At 48.2% G+C, this 15,755-nt stretch overlaps 1 protein-coding gene across 4 annotated transcripts in view; it reads right to left on the bottom strand.

The window, feature by feature from the left end:
* FAM13C (family with sequence similarity 13 member C) overlaps window positions 1-15,755 on the bottom strand; it is a 78,170-nt gene that overhangs the window by 41,034 nt on the left and 21,381 nt on the right. For 3 of the 4 annotated variants that reach the window (XM_074297050.1, XM_074297052.1, XM_074297053.1), the window contains one exon: window positions 1,341-1,459. In XM_074297050.1, coding sequence (XP_074153151.1) covers window positions 1,341-1,459 — 119 coding nt within the window. Of the gene's footprint in view, window positions 1-1,340; window positions 1,460-8,608; window positions 8,835-15,755 lie in introns of those variants that run through there. The other variant, XM_074297054.1, reaches the window with a different exon arrangement.

Genomic DNA, 15,755 nt, shown 5'->3' with positions numbered 1-15,755 from the left:
ATGTAGATAAAGAGAAAACAAAAATCGTAAGTCTTTTTAAAATAAAGCAGCCAGACAAACTCCCCCAATGTGACAGCTCGGCCACGGGCCCTCCTCTCCTCTCTCTGGTCATTTCCACAGGACAGAGCAGAGTCTGACTTCTATTTAGAAAAGTCTAACCTGTCATTTCCAGAAACAAAATAGAACAGCTACACGGAGTCCTTCGGAGGCGTTGGGGTATCTCAAGTGAGACAGCCCCTGACACCGCTACGCCGCTCAGTCTGGCTGGCTTCGGACGGGTCACAGGCAAAGCGCGTGCATGAGAGAGAGAGACAGAGAGATAGAGAGACAGGGAGGGAGGAAGAAACAGCTTTGTATGGAGTTTGGGAAGGGGACCAGGGGCCAAGACAAAGGCAACAGAACCCAGAGTTGAAGGTGACCTCACAGGCCATCAGGTCCAGTCCATCCCTAAATCCTCTGCAGTATCCCTGACAAGCGGTCATCCGGCCTCTGCCACAGCCTTCCACTTCCCCCAGGCAGCTCGCCCAACTTTGGCTGGGTAACATTAGAAATTTCTTCCTGCCTTTTTCCCATTTCCCCCGTCGCCCCGGCTCCTCCCTCGGGCCAAGCTGAGCACCGGTGATCCCTCTTCGTGTGACGGCCCTTCAATACCTGGGGACAGACATAATGTCCCCTATAATGATGAAATCACGCCGCCCACTGGACCCAGACTAAGACCGATGACTCACGACCTCAGCCAGAAAGCCGCCGTCCACGGCGCAATTTAACTGGGCACAGGTCTGATGAGCAGCCGTCCCCTTTCATTCATGGGATCAAAGGAAATCAGGGCCATGAGAACACAGACTTGGAGCAAGAGGCCAGCTTGGAGGCCGCCCAGTCACCCCCTCGTTCTGCAGAGAGGAGAATCCTGAGGTACAACGCTTTGCCCCAAACTCCCAGGCAGGCCACAGAGCTGAGAGGCTGCCGGACTGGGGAAGACCGCTTCTCTCTCCACCTCTGGTCAGTTTTGCATCAGTCAGTTTCACAATGATCAAGTTCACACTGGTCCTTTTCATATTGTCCAGCTTCACACTAGCCAGTTTCATAATGTCCAGTTTCATACAGGTCAGTTTCACACAGGTCAATTTCACACTGGTGCTTTTCACATTGGCCAATTTCACATTAGCCAGTTTCATAATGGCCAGTTTCACACAAGTAAGTTTTACACTTTCATGCTGGCCAGTTTCACAATGGCCTGTTTTATAGTGTTCAGTTTTACACTAGTCAGTTTTGAATTCAGGCTGATACTACCCATGTTCACATTTCTGAGAAAAAGGAGACCACCAGTGGGGGCCTCTTACCTTGGCTGATGTCGCACCCCGTCTTGGCAGTGGAAGGTGACACTCTGAGGACTCTCGCTAGCTGGGCCTCCTGCTCTCCCCTGCCATTCCGATGGACTGGGGGAGACATTCTCTGGTTCCTGTGAAAAGCAACACAGAGAGAGAAGGTGGGGTCAGTGCAATCAGTGGGACAGAGAGAGCCCGCAGTTGTGGGAACATGGAGGGGTAAGGGGAGGATTACTTAAGATCCCGGACCTGGAACCAGAAGTACCCAAAGGTCCAATCTGCATCCCAGAGAGCTGAGGAAAGTGAGAAAGGCCGTCATACAGGGAGTAACTAACGATGCTGCCATTCGAGCCCAGTGCTCCAACCTCCAACCCAGTGCTCCTTCACTAAACTGCTTGCATCTCCTGTAGAAGCTTCCACACTCATTCTGACTGAGGGAAGAGTACAGGTCCCTTGACTAGAAGAACTTTTCACAGGTTTTTGTTTCCCTTAATTGCTTTACTGTGAAAAATGCCGGCCTGGGAACTCGGAACAGCCATTTCCCCCGAACCCCCAAACTGTTCTTTATTCAGTCTCAAGCAAGCCCAAGTCAGTCCACCAAACAAGGTAATTTTTAAAAGCTGATAGGACAAACGGACACACATGCACACACGACTATTGATGACAATATGTTTACAGAGCACTTTAAGGTTCACCAAGTACTTTCCATATATTATCTCATTTAAATCTCAACAGTCCCTCAGGGGAGGGGCTAAAACTATTACAGCATTGATTTTTACAAATGAGAACACGGAGCCTCACACACACAGGCAGCTAGTCAGGAAGGCCCGAGGTCAACCTTCAGAACCTTCCAAGATGTGAGACATCATCGGCCTCTGTCGCAGAAGAAGGAAGCGGCAAAGCGCTCCGGTGTCTCGCCAAGGAAGCCCACGTGGGTCTGTAGAGAATGAGGTGTGAGGGAAATGACTGAGCAAAAAAGAGCCTTCAAGAGCTAAAGGGGCTTCGCCAGGATCACACATCTGGGAAGAGTTTAGAAGCAGAATTCGAACTCAGATCTCTCCTGATTCCAGGCCCAGGATTCCATTTATACTCCACACCGTTTCTACTCCTCTGTACACAGTACATCTCTCCCCTCTCTCTCCGTCTCTCCCCCAACGTCTCTCTCTGTCTCTTAATCTCTCTCCTACACAAACAAGATAGCATAAAAACTATGTGCACTGCACGCTTTAAAGCACTGCATAAACACTAGCTATTATCAGACTGTGAACTGCACATGTATTATTATACAAGGAAGCTTGTCTCATCCTTCAAAGATGAGTGCTGCCCCTTACAACAGGGAGCTCACCCCCACACCCACAGACACACACACACACACACACACACACACACACACACAGACACACATGTGCGCGCCCACGCCCTCACACACTCAGCATCCCAGCCAGCGAGCCGACACTCAGTAACATCCCTGGGTACTCCCCTCACTGTGGCCAGACTCTCTCTGGACGAGGAAACTCATTCCAGGACAGAATGATCCACGCTCCATTCTAGGCCCTCCAGATGTAGCAGACACACAGCCTCCTGGCTCCCCAGCCGGGGAGCATCCTGGGGCATCGGCCCTCCCTTCTCCACCCCCCTTACCTCAGCATCTTGTGGGAGACAGCAGGAATCTCCTCCAGCTCCTTTGGAGCTCCTGTTCATCATGGTGCTTACACTGCCCCAGTCACTTCTGCAGTCAAAGGCTAGTCTCCAGTCAGTCAGGACTCGAACCCTAGACCCCCCAGCTCCCAAACTGTTGTCCACTATTATAACCCATTCATTCCCTCATTATCCACTACTCTCTCTTTCTGTCTTGAGTACCCAAGCTGTCAGCTTGGCGGCTCTCAAACAGCGTCCTTTCTCACATAGCCGATCTATTCTCACTTGGCAAGGAGATGGAGGCTTTAAGTTCAAATCTCAGTCCTACAAATTGTTCCCTTTATCTTTTGCTCGCCCCGCTTTCCCTCAGTGGGCCTCAGTTTCCCCAAATGTAAGAAGGAAGTTTGAATAGACTCCCTCTAAGCACCCTTCTATATAGTTGTTACCAGTCCAGCTACAGAGGCTTTTTTATTTGGAAGGCTGCTTGACCATCTACCTGATTTAAGAGTCTCAGACTCGTTTTTGTACCAAGATGGAAAGTCCTGGGCCAGAGGATCACTCAAGGCTGCTCCAGCCCTAATATCTGTCAATCCTGAGTCCTTACGCTCTCACCTAAGTGGCCCAAGTCAGCAGGACAACAGCTGGACTCATTCCCATTTACTTTCTAGGTTTCCAATAAGCTGCTCAATGTCCTGTCTCCAAGTAGCCTTTGGAATTTGATTACCCAGATGCCATCTGCTTTCCTATGGCTTGAAATAGCCTTTCTCTCCCATAGCCCACTGGTTCTTTGGATTGTTCCTTCAATAAATTCAGTTCCTTTCCATTCTTGCTGGGCAAGCCAGCTTGGATGATTTATACCCTAGTCTCCATCTCCTCTATTTAACCCTTCTCTGTTCTAAAGTAGCCCATTTTAGGAGAGGCCCTGGAGAGCTGGAAGGACCCTCCAGCCCAACTTCCTTATTATAAAAATGTGGAAACTAAGGCAAGGACACTGAGGGGAGAGGACTGAGGTAAGAAGATGACTCAAGAACTCAAGAGTTCATGTGCTCACATATAAAATGGAGATAATAATTGAATAATAATAATAATAATAATTGAGAATTGCCCAGACAACCTGAGTTCTCACCTTGTAATCCTAACAGCACCTACTTCACAGAGTTGTATTGTGAGGATCAATGAGACATGGTGTCTCAGGAATATAATTTAAACAAAACTCTGAAAGATTTAAGAACTCTAATAGTTACAATAATAACTCCAAGTCCAGAGGTCTGCAAATAAAGCACAATATCTCTTTACCATCAGAGAGGTGACAACCTCAAGGGAAAGAGCAAGACATGGTCTTTGGTCACAGGCACTGAGGGAATGGACTGTGTATTTGTGGGGAATTTATTTTTTTAATATTCCAATTCAAGGAAAATGCCAATCACATCCAGAGAGAGAACTATGGAGGCTGAATGTGGATCAAAGCACGACATTTTCACTTTGTTTTTTTCTTTCTCGTGTTTTTTCCCCTTTTAATCTGTTTTTTCTTGTACAATATGACAAACATGGAAATATGTTTAAAAGGATTTCAAATATTTAGCCTATATCAGATTGCTTGCTGGGAGGGAGAAAAATTACAAAAGTTTCACAAAAATGAAGGTTGAAAACTATCTTGACATGTATTTGGAAAAATAAAATAGGATTAAAATGTTTTAAAAATTCAAGTTCAGGAAAAGTAGGAGGTACAGAATAAATGCATATTAAAAAAATGGATGAATAAGAAAATAAATGAGGGGGGAGGGAGAACCATGTACAGTGCTTTGCAAACCTTGAAACACTATATAAGTTCTAGAGGTTGTTATTTATGTCACTGATAATTATGCAATAGGTAAATCCTTGGGATTATACATTCCACACAAATATTTGCTCATGAGGTCATCTCTAATCTCATATACACTTACACACACACCCAAAACAATTCTGAGACATTCAAATAGCAATTGACCCTGAAACTCCCAAGACCCTCCCTCCCACAAAAAAGACCTGGACTTCCAAGGAAAACAATTTCAAAATCCAGTCTTTTATCAGCATAAAGATGAGGCCGCCCTCAGGCTGGAGGCTAATGGGTTGGTGTGTTTGGCAAAGGAAGATGACCTGATATTGGGGAGAACAAATAAGCTTCTCTCAGGTTCTGGGCAGGGGAGAGAAGGGTCCCTGTAGGGATGGACAGAGCAAAATGTCAGAGCTTTCAGGGATATTTGGGTAGCCTGAGCCACCCAGAAAGGAGGTAGCCTTTAGTTAGCTGTTCGTTTATTGAAACCGTGGAAGGATGTGACGGAGAGCCGGCCCTCGGAGGGAGTGGGCAGTCTGGACTCAAGGTCAAGGACAGCCTGACTGCAGGCCCAGCTCTGACAGTTACTGGCTGGTGGGCCATCGCTCTGAGGAATAAGGACGTCCTCTGGGGAAAACACGGACTCCTTCTGCCTCTTAATGCACAAAATGAGACATGAAGCATCACGAAGGAAAGCGGTCACAATTAGAAGAATATAGAAAAATAGGTTTGCGGGCTGGAGGGAACTCCGATCCCAGCAGCCCTGCACCTGGACGGGATGTCTCCCCCACACCTGCGCGGAGAAGGAGCCTGTTCTTGCTGAGGCAGCGCATTCCATGCGGCCCGCCAGAATGATCAGAAGGTTTCACTCATGCCGGGCCAGGTCCCTCACTCCTACAACGGAACCAGCCCGGTCTCGCTTCTCTGTGAAAACCTTTCCAGAATCCCCAGCTACAAACGGCCGGTTCTTCCAGCGGGTCCTTGTGGAGGGGCTCAGGTCAGTGCCCTTCCCAACATGTGGCTCCTTGGCCCGCTGGGCTCTGGGATGATTCCCAGTCATCATGGACCTGGCAGTGAGGACTGGAAAGAGTGGGAGAGGGGGTGGGGGAAGTAGGGGAGGGGTTGGAATGTCAAGATCAAGATTCCAGTCTTTAACCAGAGGCGCCATTGAGTCCACAAAGTCCCGCCTTCAGCGTGGCTGTGAGAGAAAGCCCCCATTACTGCACCCCCCCTTATCTGGACGGAACAGGAGGAAAGCCAGGTGGAAGTGAAGACGTCAACTGTGAATCAAAGACCTTTTAAGATATATTCAGGCTGTGCTACTTTCATACACATAGTAACCACCTTTGGGTCGATTCAAACACAGAAAAGATCTTTGAGCAACTGTTTAATAAAACAATAACTTATAACAGCATTTAAGTCCGGCCATCTGGCACACAGTAGGCACATGATAAATGCTTACTAATGGAACAACTCTAATTCTGAGAATCGCTTGAGTGCCTCAAATTTTTCAAAGAGGTTTGACCTCCGTTCTCTCTCTCCCTCCTTCTCTCTGTCTCTCCATCTATCTCTCTCCGTCTCCCTCTGCCTTTCTGTCTCTGCTCTTTCTCCCTCTCCTTTTCTGTCTCCCTTTGTCTCATTCTCTTTTCTTTTTCTGTCTCTCTGATATCCTCTTGCTGAATTTTACTGTCCCTCCTCTCTGTCTGTCTCCCTTTCTTTTTCTATCTCTTTGATTCTATATTTCTTTTTCTGCTTCTCCCACTGTCTCTTTCTCTCTCTCCTGTCTGTCTGTCTCCCTCTCCTTTCTCTTTCTGTCTCTCTTAGGTCTCTCCCACTATCTCTTTTTCTGTCTCTCCTGTCTGTCTCTGTCTCTTTTCTCTTTCTGTCTCTCTCATTCTATATTTCTTTTTCTGTTTCTCCCACTGTCTCTCTGTCTCTCCTGTGTGTCTGTCTGTCTTCCTCTCCTTTTCTGTGTTTCTGTCTCTCTCATTCTTTTTCTTTTTCTGTTTCTCCCACTGTCTCTCTGTCTCTCCTGTGTGTGTCTGTTTCCCTCTCCTTTTCTGTCTTTCTGTCTCTCTCATTCTTTTTCTTTTTCTGTCTCTCCCACTGTCTCTCTGTCTCTCCTGTGTGTGTCTGTTTCCCTCTCCTTTTCTGTCTTTCTGTCTCTCTCATTCTCGATTTCTCTTTCTGTCTCTCTCATTCTCTATTTCTTTTTATGTCTCTCCCACTGTTTCTTTTTCTGTCTTCTGTCTGTCTGTCTGTCCCTCCTTCTGAAGTCAGGAATCTCATGGCTCAGATTAAGCCTCAGAAATTTACTGACTGTGTGTCCATATCTGTAAAATGGGGATAATTATATTCTCCAGTACCCTTCAGGCTGCCCTCTGGAACAAAGCAAACCTTTCTAACAATCCCCTTTCCACATCATCCTCCAGAACTCTTATCTTCTGGCCAATCCTCAGAGCAGACCCTTTGGGGCCAGCCTCCATTCCTGTCCCCAGCCCAGGGGCCTTTTTTCCTGGCCACCTTCCAGTCTGCCTCCTTCTCTTCCAGGAGACAGCCCTTTAAACTGAACACGCCACTGTAGCCACGGCCTGGCCAGGGCAGAGTCCATCCAGATTATCACCCTCCTTGTCCTAGGCCTCTCTCTGACTCCTTTTCCACAAAGCTCCATCCCCATCCTCCTCCTACTTGCTTCTGAAGTTGATTTTTTGACCCCAAGGTGGGATTTTACATTTACGCAAGTTCTCAGCGAAGGTGCTGAAGGTGTTGTCAAGAAAACTGGAATGTCTGGTCTCTCCAAAGTTTCTTCCAAGATTTTAATTTTAAAGCAACAAACACTCAGAAAAGGGAACTCCTTCCCACCAAACGGCCCTACGGACACACAACGCGCCCATCAGTTTTCCAGCAGTCATACCTTTCTCATTGTGATGTCTGGCAAATCCCTGTTTCTTTAACAAAGAGTACAGTATTCGGATCGCAAGCACAAAAAATCTTTGTCAAGAAATCTCTTAATGAAAATACCTTAAGCAGATTTTTTGGGGGGAGCTGGTGTTCAGGAGATATTGAGGTCCTCGGTCCGAAAAGCTCCTAGAACTCTCTCCCAACTTCATCTCAGCCTCTAGGCTCATATACTTACTAGCTGTAGGACCCTGGAAAAATCACTTAACCTCATTTGCCTCAGTTTCCTTCTCTGTAAATGAGATGGCGATAGAAATGGCCAGCCACTCCACTATCTGCCAAGAAAACTCCCAAAAGCTGGACACGATTGAACAATAACAAGGGAAGGGTCTGAATTAAGGTGAGTAGCGTTAACTCTCTGATGGTCTAGCAGCTCCTCCAAGGCTGGCTCCCTTCAGGTGCTGCCTCCTCCCTGTTCCCCATTATACCCAGAGAGAATAAGGTGAGCCCCTCGGGGTTTCAGAGCAGGGTCCTCCTTTCCCAGCCCCCAGATCTGGAGCAAAGATTGTTATTTCATTCTCTGCAAAGCTAAGAGAGAGGGGAAAAAAACTAAAAATGGAAATTGAAAATACAAATATATAAAAAAGATAAAAAATATAAATATTTTGAGGCTTTGGACTAAGTGTCAACTGCCAGCTCCTCCTGTAACCTCTCAGCCAGCTGAAATTTGCTCACACAGTCCCTCTATCTGACTTCTCTCACTTTGTACAGCAAAACACAAATTCAGATTGCCACTAAAAGCCACGCAGGGTTAGAAAAAAGCAAATTCTTAACAGAAAAACCATTCCAAACATCCAAAAGCAAGCCTCAGGTTGTGATTCCCTGTTCCCTAGGAGCTGGGGGGGAGGGGGGAGGAGAAGGGAGAAGATTTCACCATGTTGCAGAACTCTGTCACTGCTGGTCTCCCCACACCGCCGGACACTCCCTCTCTGGTCCTGTAAGCAGAGCCGGGTCCACAAGCAGCCAAGGCTTCCTGCTGGAAAAGAGGCTGAAGTGTCCCAGGAACACTCCTCTGCCTGCCCCGGCAGCTGCTCTCCAACTGGCTGCTGGCTTTCCCAGGAGGGCTTTTTAAAACTCCCTCTGGTACTTCTGCTCCGCCCTCAGTCCTGATCTAGATTAGATTAACGCTGAGAGCCACAGCTCAGAACATAAACAGCTCCAGGGACTTCAGAGATACCGGACTGGTCTGGCCCAAGAAGCCTGAAATTCATTCATCTTTTCCCTAACTCTCCCCCCTCCCACTTTCCCTATAAACCCCCCTCCCAAGAATCTCAGGCTGCAGCCCAGAAGTCTCCCCACCAGCTCTCCTCCAGCATGTGGCAAGGCCTGTGGATGTCAGCTTGGCCACGTCTCTCCCATGCGTCCCCTGCCCAGTCCTGGGCCGGCCAGCAGGTCTGTCTGCCTCAGGTCCCCAGGCTGGCCCTCCCTTCAGCAGTCCCTATCACAAGATGCTCTGGCCCTTCCCGCCCCCAAGCTGCCCGCCTCCCTGCTTCTTACACCTCACTCCTTATAGCCCACCAGAAGACTCTCCATCCCCCACCCGGGGAGTTTCAGGCTGCGTTCTCTGTCCCAGCTCTGGCCCCAATGACAATCCTTCGAAGCCCTCCCCGCTGCCCCTCCCTCCCAGCACCCTTCCTCCATCACTTATCTCTTTTCTGTCTCCATCTCCCTGTGGCTGGCAAGGTGTGTTTTTACGTGCATGGGCAGGGCCTTACTGGCTTTGGGGGATCCCAGAGCGTAGCACATTACCGGCATTTGGAAGGCACGTGCAGACTGACTGACTGATTTGTGCTTGGAAAAAGTTTTATTAAAACATGAGACACCCCGTGATTTAGGAGCTTCCTGAGCTGCATCCTGGAGCACCGAGAACGCACACGCCTGCTGCAGGCCGACTCGGCCTTCGCACTGACTATTCGTGAAAGGTCAGACTAAAACTAAGAGCCAACTGAGATACCACTGAAATTAAAAGTTTAATTAAGTAAAAATACGCACTTGCTGAGTCTGTCATGGAGGGGGTCACTCTAGAACAAGCTGGACTAGACGGGGCTAACGCCCCATCCAACTCCCCAGGTTCTGTGATTTTAAAGATGGCGACAATGAACCAGGCCCAGAATTCAGTGGGAAGAAATGCAAAGGCACGCTGCGTGGAGGACTGAGGAGGCCCAGTGCGATGGCGACTTGTGCAGTCACTCAGGCAACAAAGGTCCACACTGGGTCCATCCCATGCCTTCTGACCCAAGAGCTCTTCCCCTGCAGGAGCTGCCGCCGGAGGGAAGGACAGGCCCGGGCTCAGGAGGCCTGAGTGTAAATCCAGCGTCAGAGACCTGCTCGATTAGTGAGTTACAGAGCAAGTCACTTGTCAGGGTGATGGATGGAGGACCGAGGGTCTCCATCGTCGGAGGAAGCCGGAGGGGGGGGGGAAGGGGAAGGAACGGGAATGAGCATCTCTCCAGCTCCTACTAAGTGCCGGGCACTGCGCCAGGGGTTTGGTCTCCCCTGACCCTCCCAGGGAGGCAGGAGCCCGGATCCTCCTCAGTCCACAGCTGAGGGAGCTTGCCCAGAGTCACCTGGCCAGGAGGTAACCGATGGGCCCAAGGTGAGGGCTGAGGACCCTCGGCAGCATTGGAGGGTCACGCACTCAGAAGGGCTCAGAACGCTCCAAGAATGTAAATAATGACAGCCGTCACATAATGTGCAGCTCAGTGGTGGACAGAGACGGCTGGGCCTGGGGCCAGGAGGACTTCCCAATCTGGCCCAGACACTCACCCCGAGCATGTCACGCCACTGCTTGCCTCAGTTTCCCCATCTGTAAAATGAGCAGGAGAAGGAAATAAAGGAGCGGTCTAGGGTCTCCACCAAGAAAACCCCAACAAGGGTCACGGAGAGCCAGAGGCAATGAAAAAAACCACCACAGGGCGCACACAGACAGAAGTGCGGCAGATGACGTTCAGGAGCACATTCAGGGGTCTGAGATTGGCTGGGCTATGGCAACCCTACTCCTGAAAGCCGACCTCTCAGCAGGTCGTGCAAGCCCTGGGCACAGCTACAAAGGGGGGGGTCCTTCCCACTCAGGGGGCTCTAACGGGCAAGGTGAGCTACGTGTGCAGATCACATAATACGTAATCTTGGGATAAGGCTATGTATCATCCATCACATCACAGCAGAACCAGGAACACGTGAAACACAATAATTATACATATGATCATATAATGTGATTAGACAAGATACGTAATATATACATTATATGATATATAATGGCATAATTTATTAAGCGTATGGTTATATTATATATAATATTTAGTTACATATCATATATAATTATATCATGTGTGTATATGATATGCATTGTTACATGATATATTTAAATATATATCATCACATTATATCATTATGATTACTACATGATTAATTGTATGTGGTTTGTATACATATTTGTACATACACGTATATTTGTATGATATAATCCTATATAATTTATAACTATTAATATATGCATATATAATCACAATATATAATGAATGTGTAATATCATTATATATCATTATACCATCTGCAATTATCATATACCACATAATTAATTCTCTGATTATATGTATTATATAATTTTGACACAAGATAATTATAATATGCTATATAACATTATTATATGTAATGTAATTCTATCTCATCAATTAATGATATAACATTTACAAAATGACAAGAAGAGAGAAACAGCAAGCCCCCGAGGGGTTCGGGAAAAGGTTCCCATAGAAGGTGACCCTTCAGTGGAGCATCATGGGAAAAGCGGCATTCCAAGAAGCCGAGGTCAGGAGGAGGCGCCTTCCGGGCAAGAGAACACCTAACACAAAGGTATGGAGAAAGGAGATAGAGGGTCCTTGCACAGAGCGGCCGAGGGCCGGCATGGCTGAGTCACAAAGTACACAGAAGCAAGAACTTTGTGATCAAACTAGAAAAACAAGCTGGGGTTGGAGTTTAGAGTGAATAAACACCAAAAATGAGCAGATGCCCATCAATGGGGAATGGCTGGACAAGCTGTGGTACAGGATGGTAATGGACTATTGTTGTTCTACAAAAAATGATGAACAAGCGGATTCACATGAGCTGGTGCCGAGCGAAACAGGCAGATCCAGGAGTACGTCGCACACAGTAACAGCTGATTGTGGGATGAGCAACGGTGAAAGGCTCGGTTCTCCTCAGTGGGTCAGTGATCCGAAGCAATCCCGATAGACTTCGCACAGAAAATAACATCTGCCTCCAGAAAATGTACCAAGGAGACTGAATGTAAACCAGCACAAGCTAGGTTCACTTTTTTTTTCTGCCTTTTTTTTTTTCTCTCTCTCATGGTTTTTCCCTTTGTTGTTTTTTCTCTCCCAACATGATTCATAAAAAATGTGTATTAAATAACTGTATTAAAAATAATAAATTAGTAATATAACATATTATGATAAGTAATTATAATATGATAAAATAAACAATAAATGATGTAATAATATAACAAAATAAAATGATAAATTATAAAAATAATAAATTTGCCAGGAGAACTAAACACTAAGAAGGACTTTCTCTCTGACGCTGAAGGTTCAGGGAACTGGCAGAATGTCGGTTAAGCAGGGGGACTTGCTCCATGAAGAGAAGGGCTTTGGCAGATTGCCAGAGGATGGACTGGAGTGGGAAAGGGAGGAGGCAGGTGAAAAGGAGGCTGATGGGGAGACCAGAGATGAGGCTGCAATGGGCAGGATTCAGTGACTGACCGGAAAGGGGACGAGGGAACCGAGAATGAGGCTGAGACTAAGCCTGGGAACACAGGGACTGGGAGGACAATGGCCTTTCGGTACTAACAAGGAAAGCAGAAGAATGGGTTTGGGGAGAAAGACGACAATCACGGAGGAGGATTTCAGACGGGTCAGTGAGAGACGCCCATGGACATCCCCTTCAGACCGCCAGTGAGTCAGTGAGGGAGGCAGGAGAGCAGCTCGGGAGGGCTAGAAGGGCTGGCGGGTAGATCTGGAATCCCAATCGCCTGCATTGATCTGGCACTCTAACATGTATAACCCGTTTTACAAAGAGCTCATTCGAACTTTGCTGCATCCCTGGGAGGCAGAAACTATTGGAGTCCCAGTTTTACAGAGAAGAAGTGCTCTATAACATTGGGACAATGGTTGCGAGGCAGACTGAGGCTGAGTGACCTTGGGGCGGGGGGCGGGGGGGGGAGATAAGGCAGGAGAGAACCCAGGCCTCCCCCGTTCTCAGTGCAGAGCACTACACATGCTCCTACGGACTCCAACAAGAATAAAGAGGGCCTGGGCCTGATGGACACCTATCCAAACTCCGCTGTGAGGGAGGGCAGCTGCTCTCCGAGAAAGGCAAACACCTTCCACTGACATGTTTCTGTCTCACACAGAGTCTGACCCATCAGGAAGCCGGTCCTGGACAGCAGGGACCACAATTTTGCTTTATTTTGGTATCTCCTGGATTTAATGCAATGCCTGGCACACAGAAAGCGCCTAATAAATGCTCACTACTAACGGATGACTGACCGACCACCTCTCTACATTGTCCATTCCTATTGTGAACAGCTCTAAAATCTGTAACTCATTTTCCCAAGACGCTTTTGGGGTGGCAGAGAGATCTCCACAAAGATCCAGTAAAGAATTTCCCACAATCCCGTTATATGACACCCATTTTCACAGATGCAGAAAGTGATGCTCAGAAAGGCTGAGGACTTAATGCAGCATCTCACAGCCAGGAAATGTCTGAGGAGAGACTCCTAACCTATCCGCCAACTCCCAAGTTCCTGTTCCGTCTGCTATTAATTATTCCCAGCGATAATAATATGAAGTACTGACATGCCCTTTGCGGTTACAAAGCCTCACGCTCACAACCACAGCAAAGAGGAATGAAATAAGCGCAGATGAAGCTGACTTCTTCTCCTCTCCTCTCAGTGTGCAGCAGGTGCTTAATAAATGCTCATGAGATGCTGACTACTAAAACTCAGCAAGGGCATAAAGGGGCCGTTTGTATACACCCGTGTGTGTTTGTGTGTGTGCAGAGTGGCTCTATGAAATCTGGTATGTATGTGCACATATGAGTGTACATACATGTGCATACTTATTCATGTGTTTGTGTATTTATAGTTATGTACACACGTGTGTAAAGGCTGGACACAGGGAATCTGGTGTGTATAACACATAAGTGTACATATGTGTAAATACTTATTCACATGTTTACATATTTATAGTTATATTCACACATGTGTATATACAGACCAAGGCTGGACACAGGAAATCTGGTGTATATGTGTACGTTTACATGTATAAACATGTGTAAAAAGTCCGGTGCCACGGTGCTCCCAAATCCAGCGTCAAGGCGTTCTGTGCCAGCTGTGGAGACTGGCAGTGACAAGAGCAGGATGAGGTGGACGGGATCAGGAAGGGCCTAATAGGACAATCCTGCCTATTCTCCCACTACATAACCCCCATTGCAGTCAGACCCTGTGGGCGCCGCTGGCTGAAGAGCAAGGCTCCAAGAAGCCAGGCCGTGGTGTGATGGGCACAGAGGGCCCCTCCTGCGGAGAGCTCAGGGAGGAGATGCTCCTGCCGGGGCCGGAGAAGATGGGCGCACAGATGGGACCTCTGCCTGGAGGAGTCACCAACCTTCAGATAGCTGGGGGGCCGCCGTGAGGAAGGAGGATCTGCCCCCCGCCCTGGCCCAGCCTCAGAGGGCAGAAGCAGGAGCAAGGAGGCATGTGTTCCCTAATGGTCCAGACCTCCCAGAAGGCCATGTTTTGCATTCTTCATGGGAGTCTTCAAGATAAACTAGGGAGTTTGGGGACCGTCCCACAAGTGCCCACTGGGTGTTCCTGAAAAAGCCGGGCCCGGGGGGGCAGAGACAAGGGCAAGTGGGGCTCTCTGTCGGAAAGAGGAGCCCACACAGGCTACAGATGAGAAGGGAGATGCTTAGGGAAGCCCTGGGAGCAGAAGAGGAGGAAAGGCCTGGGGACAAGGGACAGCTAGAGAGTTCTGTGCTTTAGTATTTATGAAACACTTTGTACTGGCCCCCAGCTTTCCAACTGCTGACCTCTGTGTTAGAATGTAAGCTTCCCAAGGTCAAGAGATGAGAATGGTTAGAGGGCACTCATCTTCTGGGCCCAAATCCAGCCTTGAGATGCTCAGCTGTGTGACTGCTCCCTGTCTGCCTCAGTTTCCCCATCTGTAAAATGATACTCCAGGATCTCTGCCAAGAAAACCCCAAACGGGGTTGTGGAGAGTCAGAAAGGCCTTAACACTATTTCCGATCCCAGGCTTGATTCGATGCCTGACACATAAAAAGCACTGAAGAGATCACTTGCTGATGGGCCGCACGTCCAATAGGAAGCCCGCCTCGTCACCCTAGCTGTGATCAGAAGCAAGCCCCTTCTCCTAACGCTCAGTTACCTCCTCTATGAAATGGGGCTAATGAGACCTCCAAGTGCCTGCTTCATCCCTCCCTACTGTCCTTCTCAAATGAAGCAACACAAACTTTAAATGCTAAAGAAAGGGCAGTCATTAGTAATGTTTATGACACATGATGTCTATGGCCTTACTGGAGAATGAGCTGACTTTTCATGTTTTGTTTTAAAGATCCCCACAGCATCAGTTTCCCCATTTCCACCTGCTGACGGCAATGGGGCAAGGGTCCCTGGGTCATTTCCACTACACCAGAGGAAAGGAAAATTGCCAGCTTCCCTCTTCTACCTCATCTGCCCTGGATTAATTCAAGTCGGAAGCAGAGAAGGGAGAAATGCAGATGAACCAGAGCCAGTCTTACCCAGAGCCCAAAAGCAAAGGTCTGGATGACCAGGGGCCTCCCTCGGGAAAGTGACCGACTTCACGTAGTGAGTGGGTAAATGCCCGTGGCAGGGCAGAGCACTCGAGGCAAATACTGGCCAGCCACTGGCTCTCTCTGAGGCCTCGGTTTCCTCCCCTGTCAAATGGGGTCCAAATGGCCGTAGGGGCCCTCCCTGGAGGTCTAACTCCGAGCTG

The sequence above is a fragment of the Sminthopsis crassicaudata genome, chromosome 2 (assembly GCF_048593235.1).
Source record: "Sminthopsis crassicaudata isolate SCR6 chromosome 2, ASM4859323v1, whole genome shotgun sequence".
Lineage (NCBI taxonomy): Eukaryota > Metazoa > Chordata > Mammalia > Dasyuromorphia > Dasyuridae > Sminthopsis > Sminthopsis crassicaudata.
This window is presented reverse-complemented; position numbering and strand designations above follow the sequence as displayed.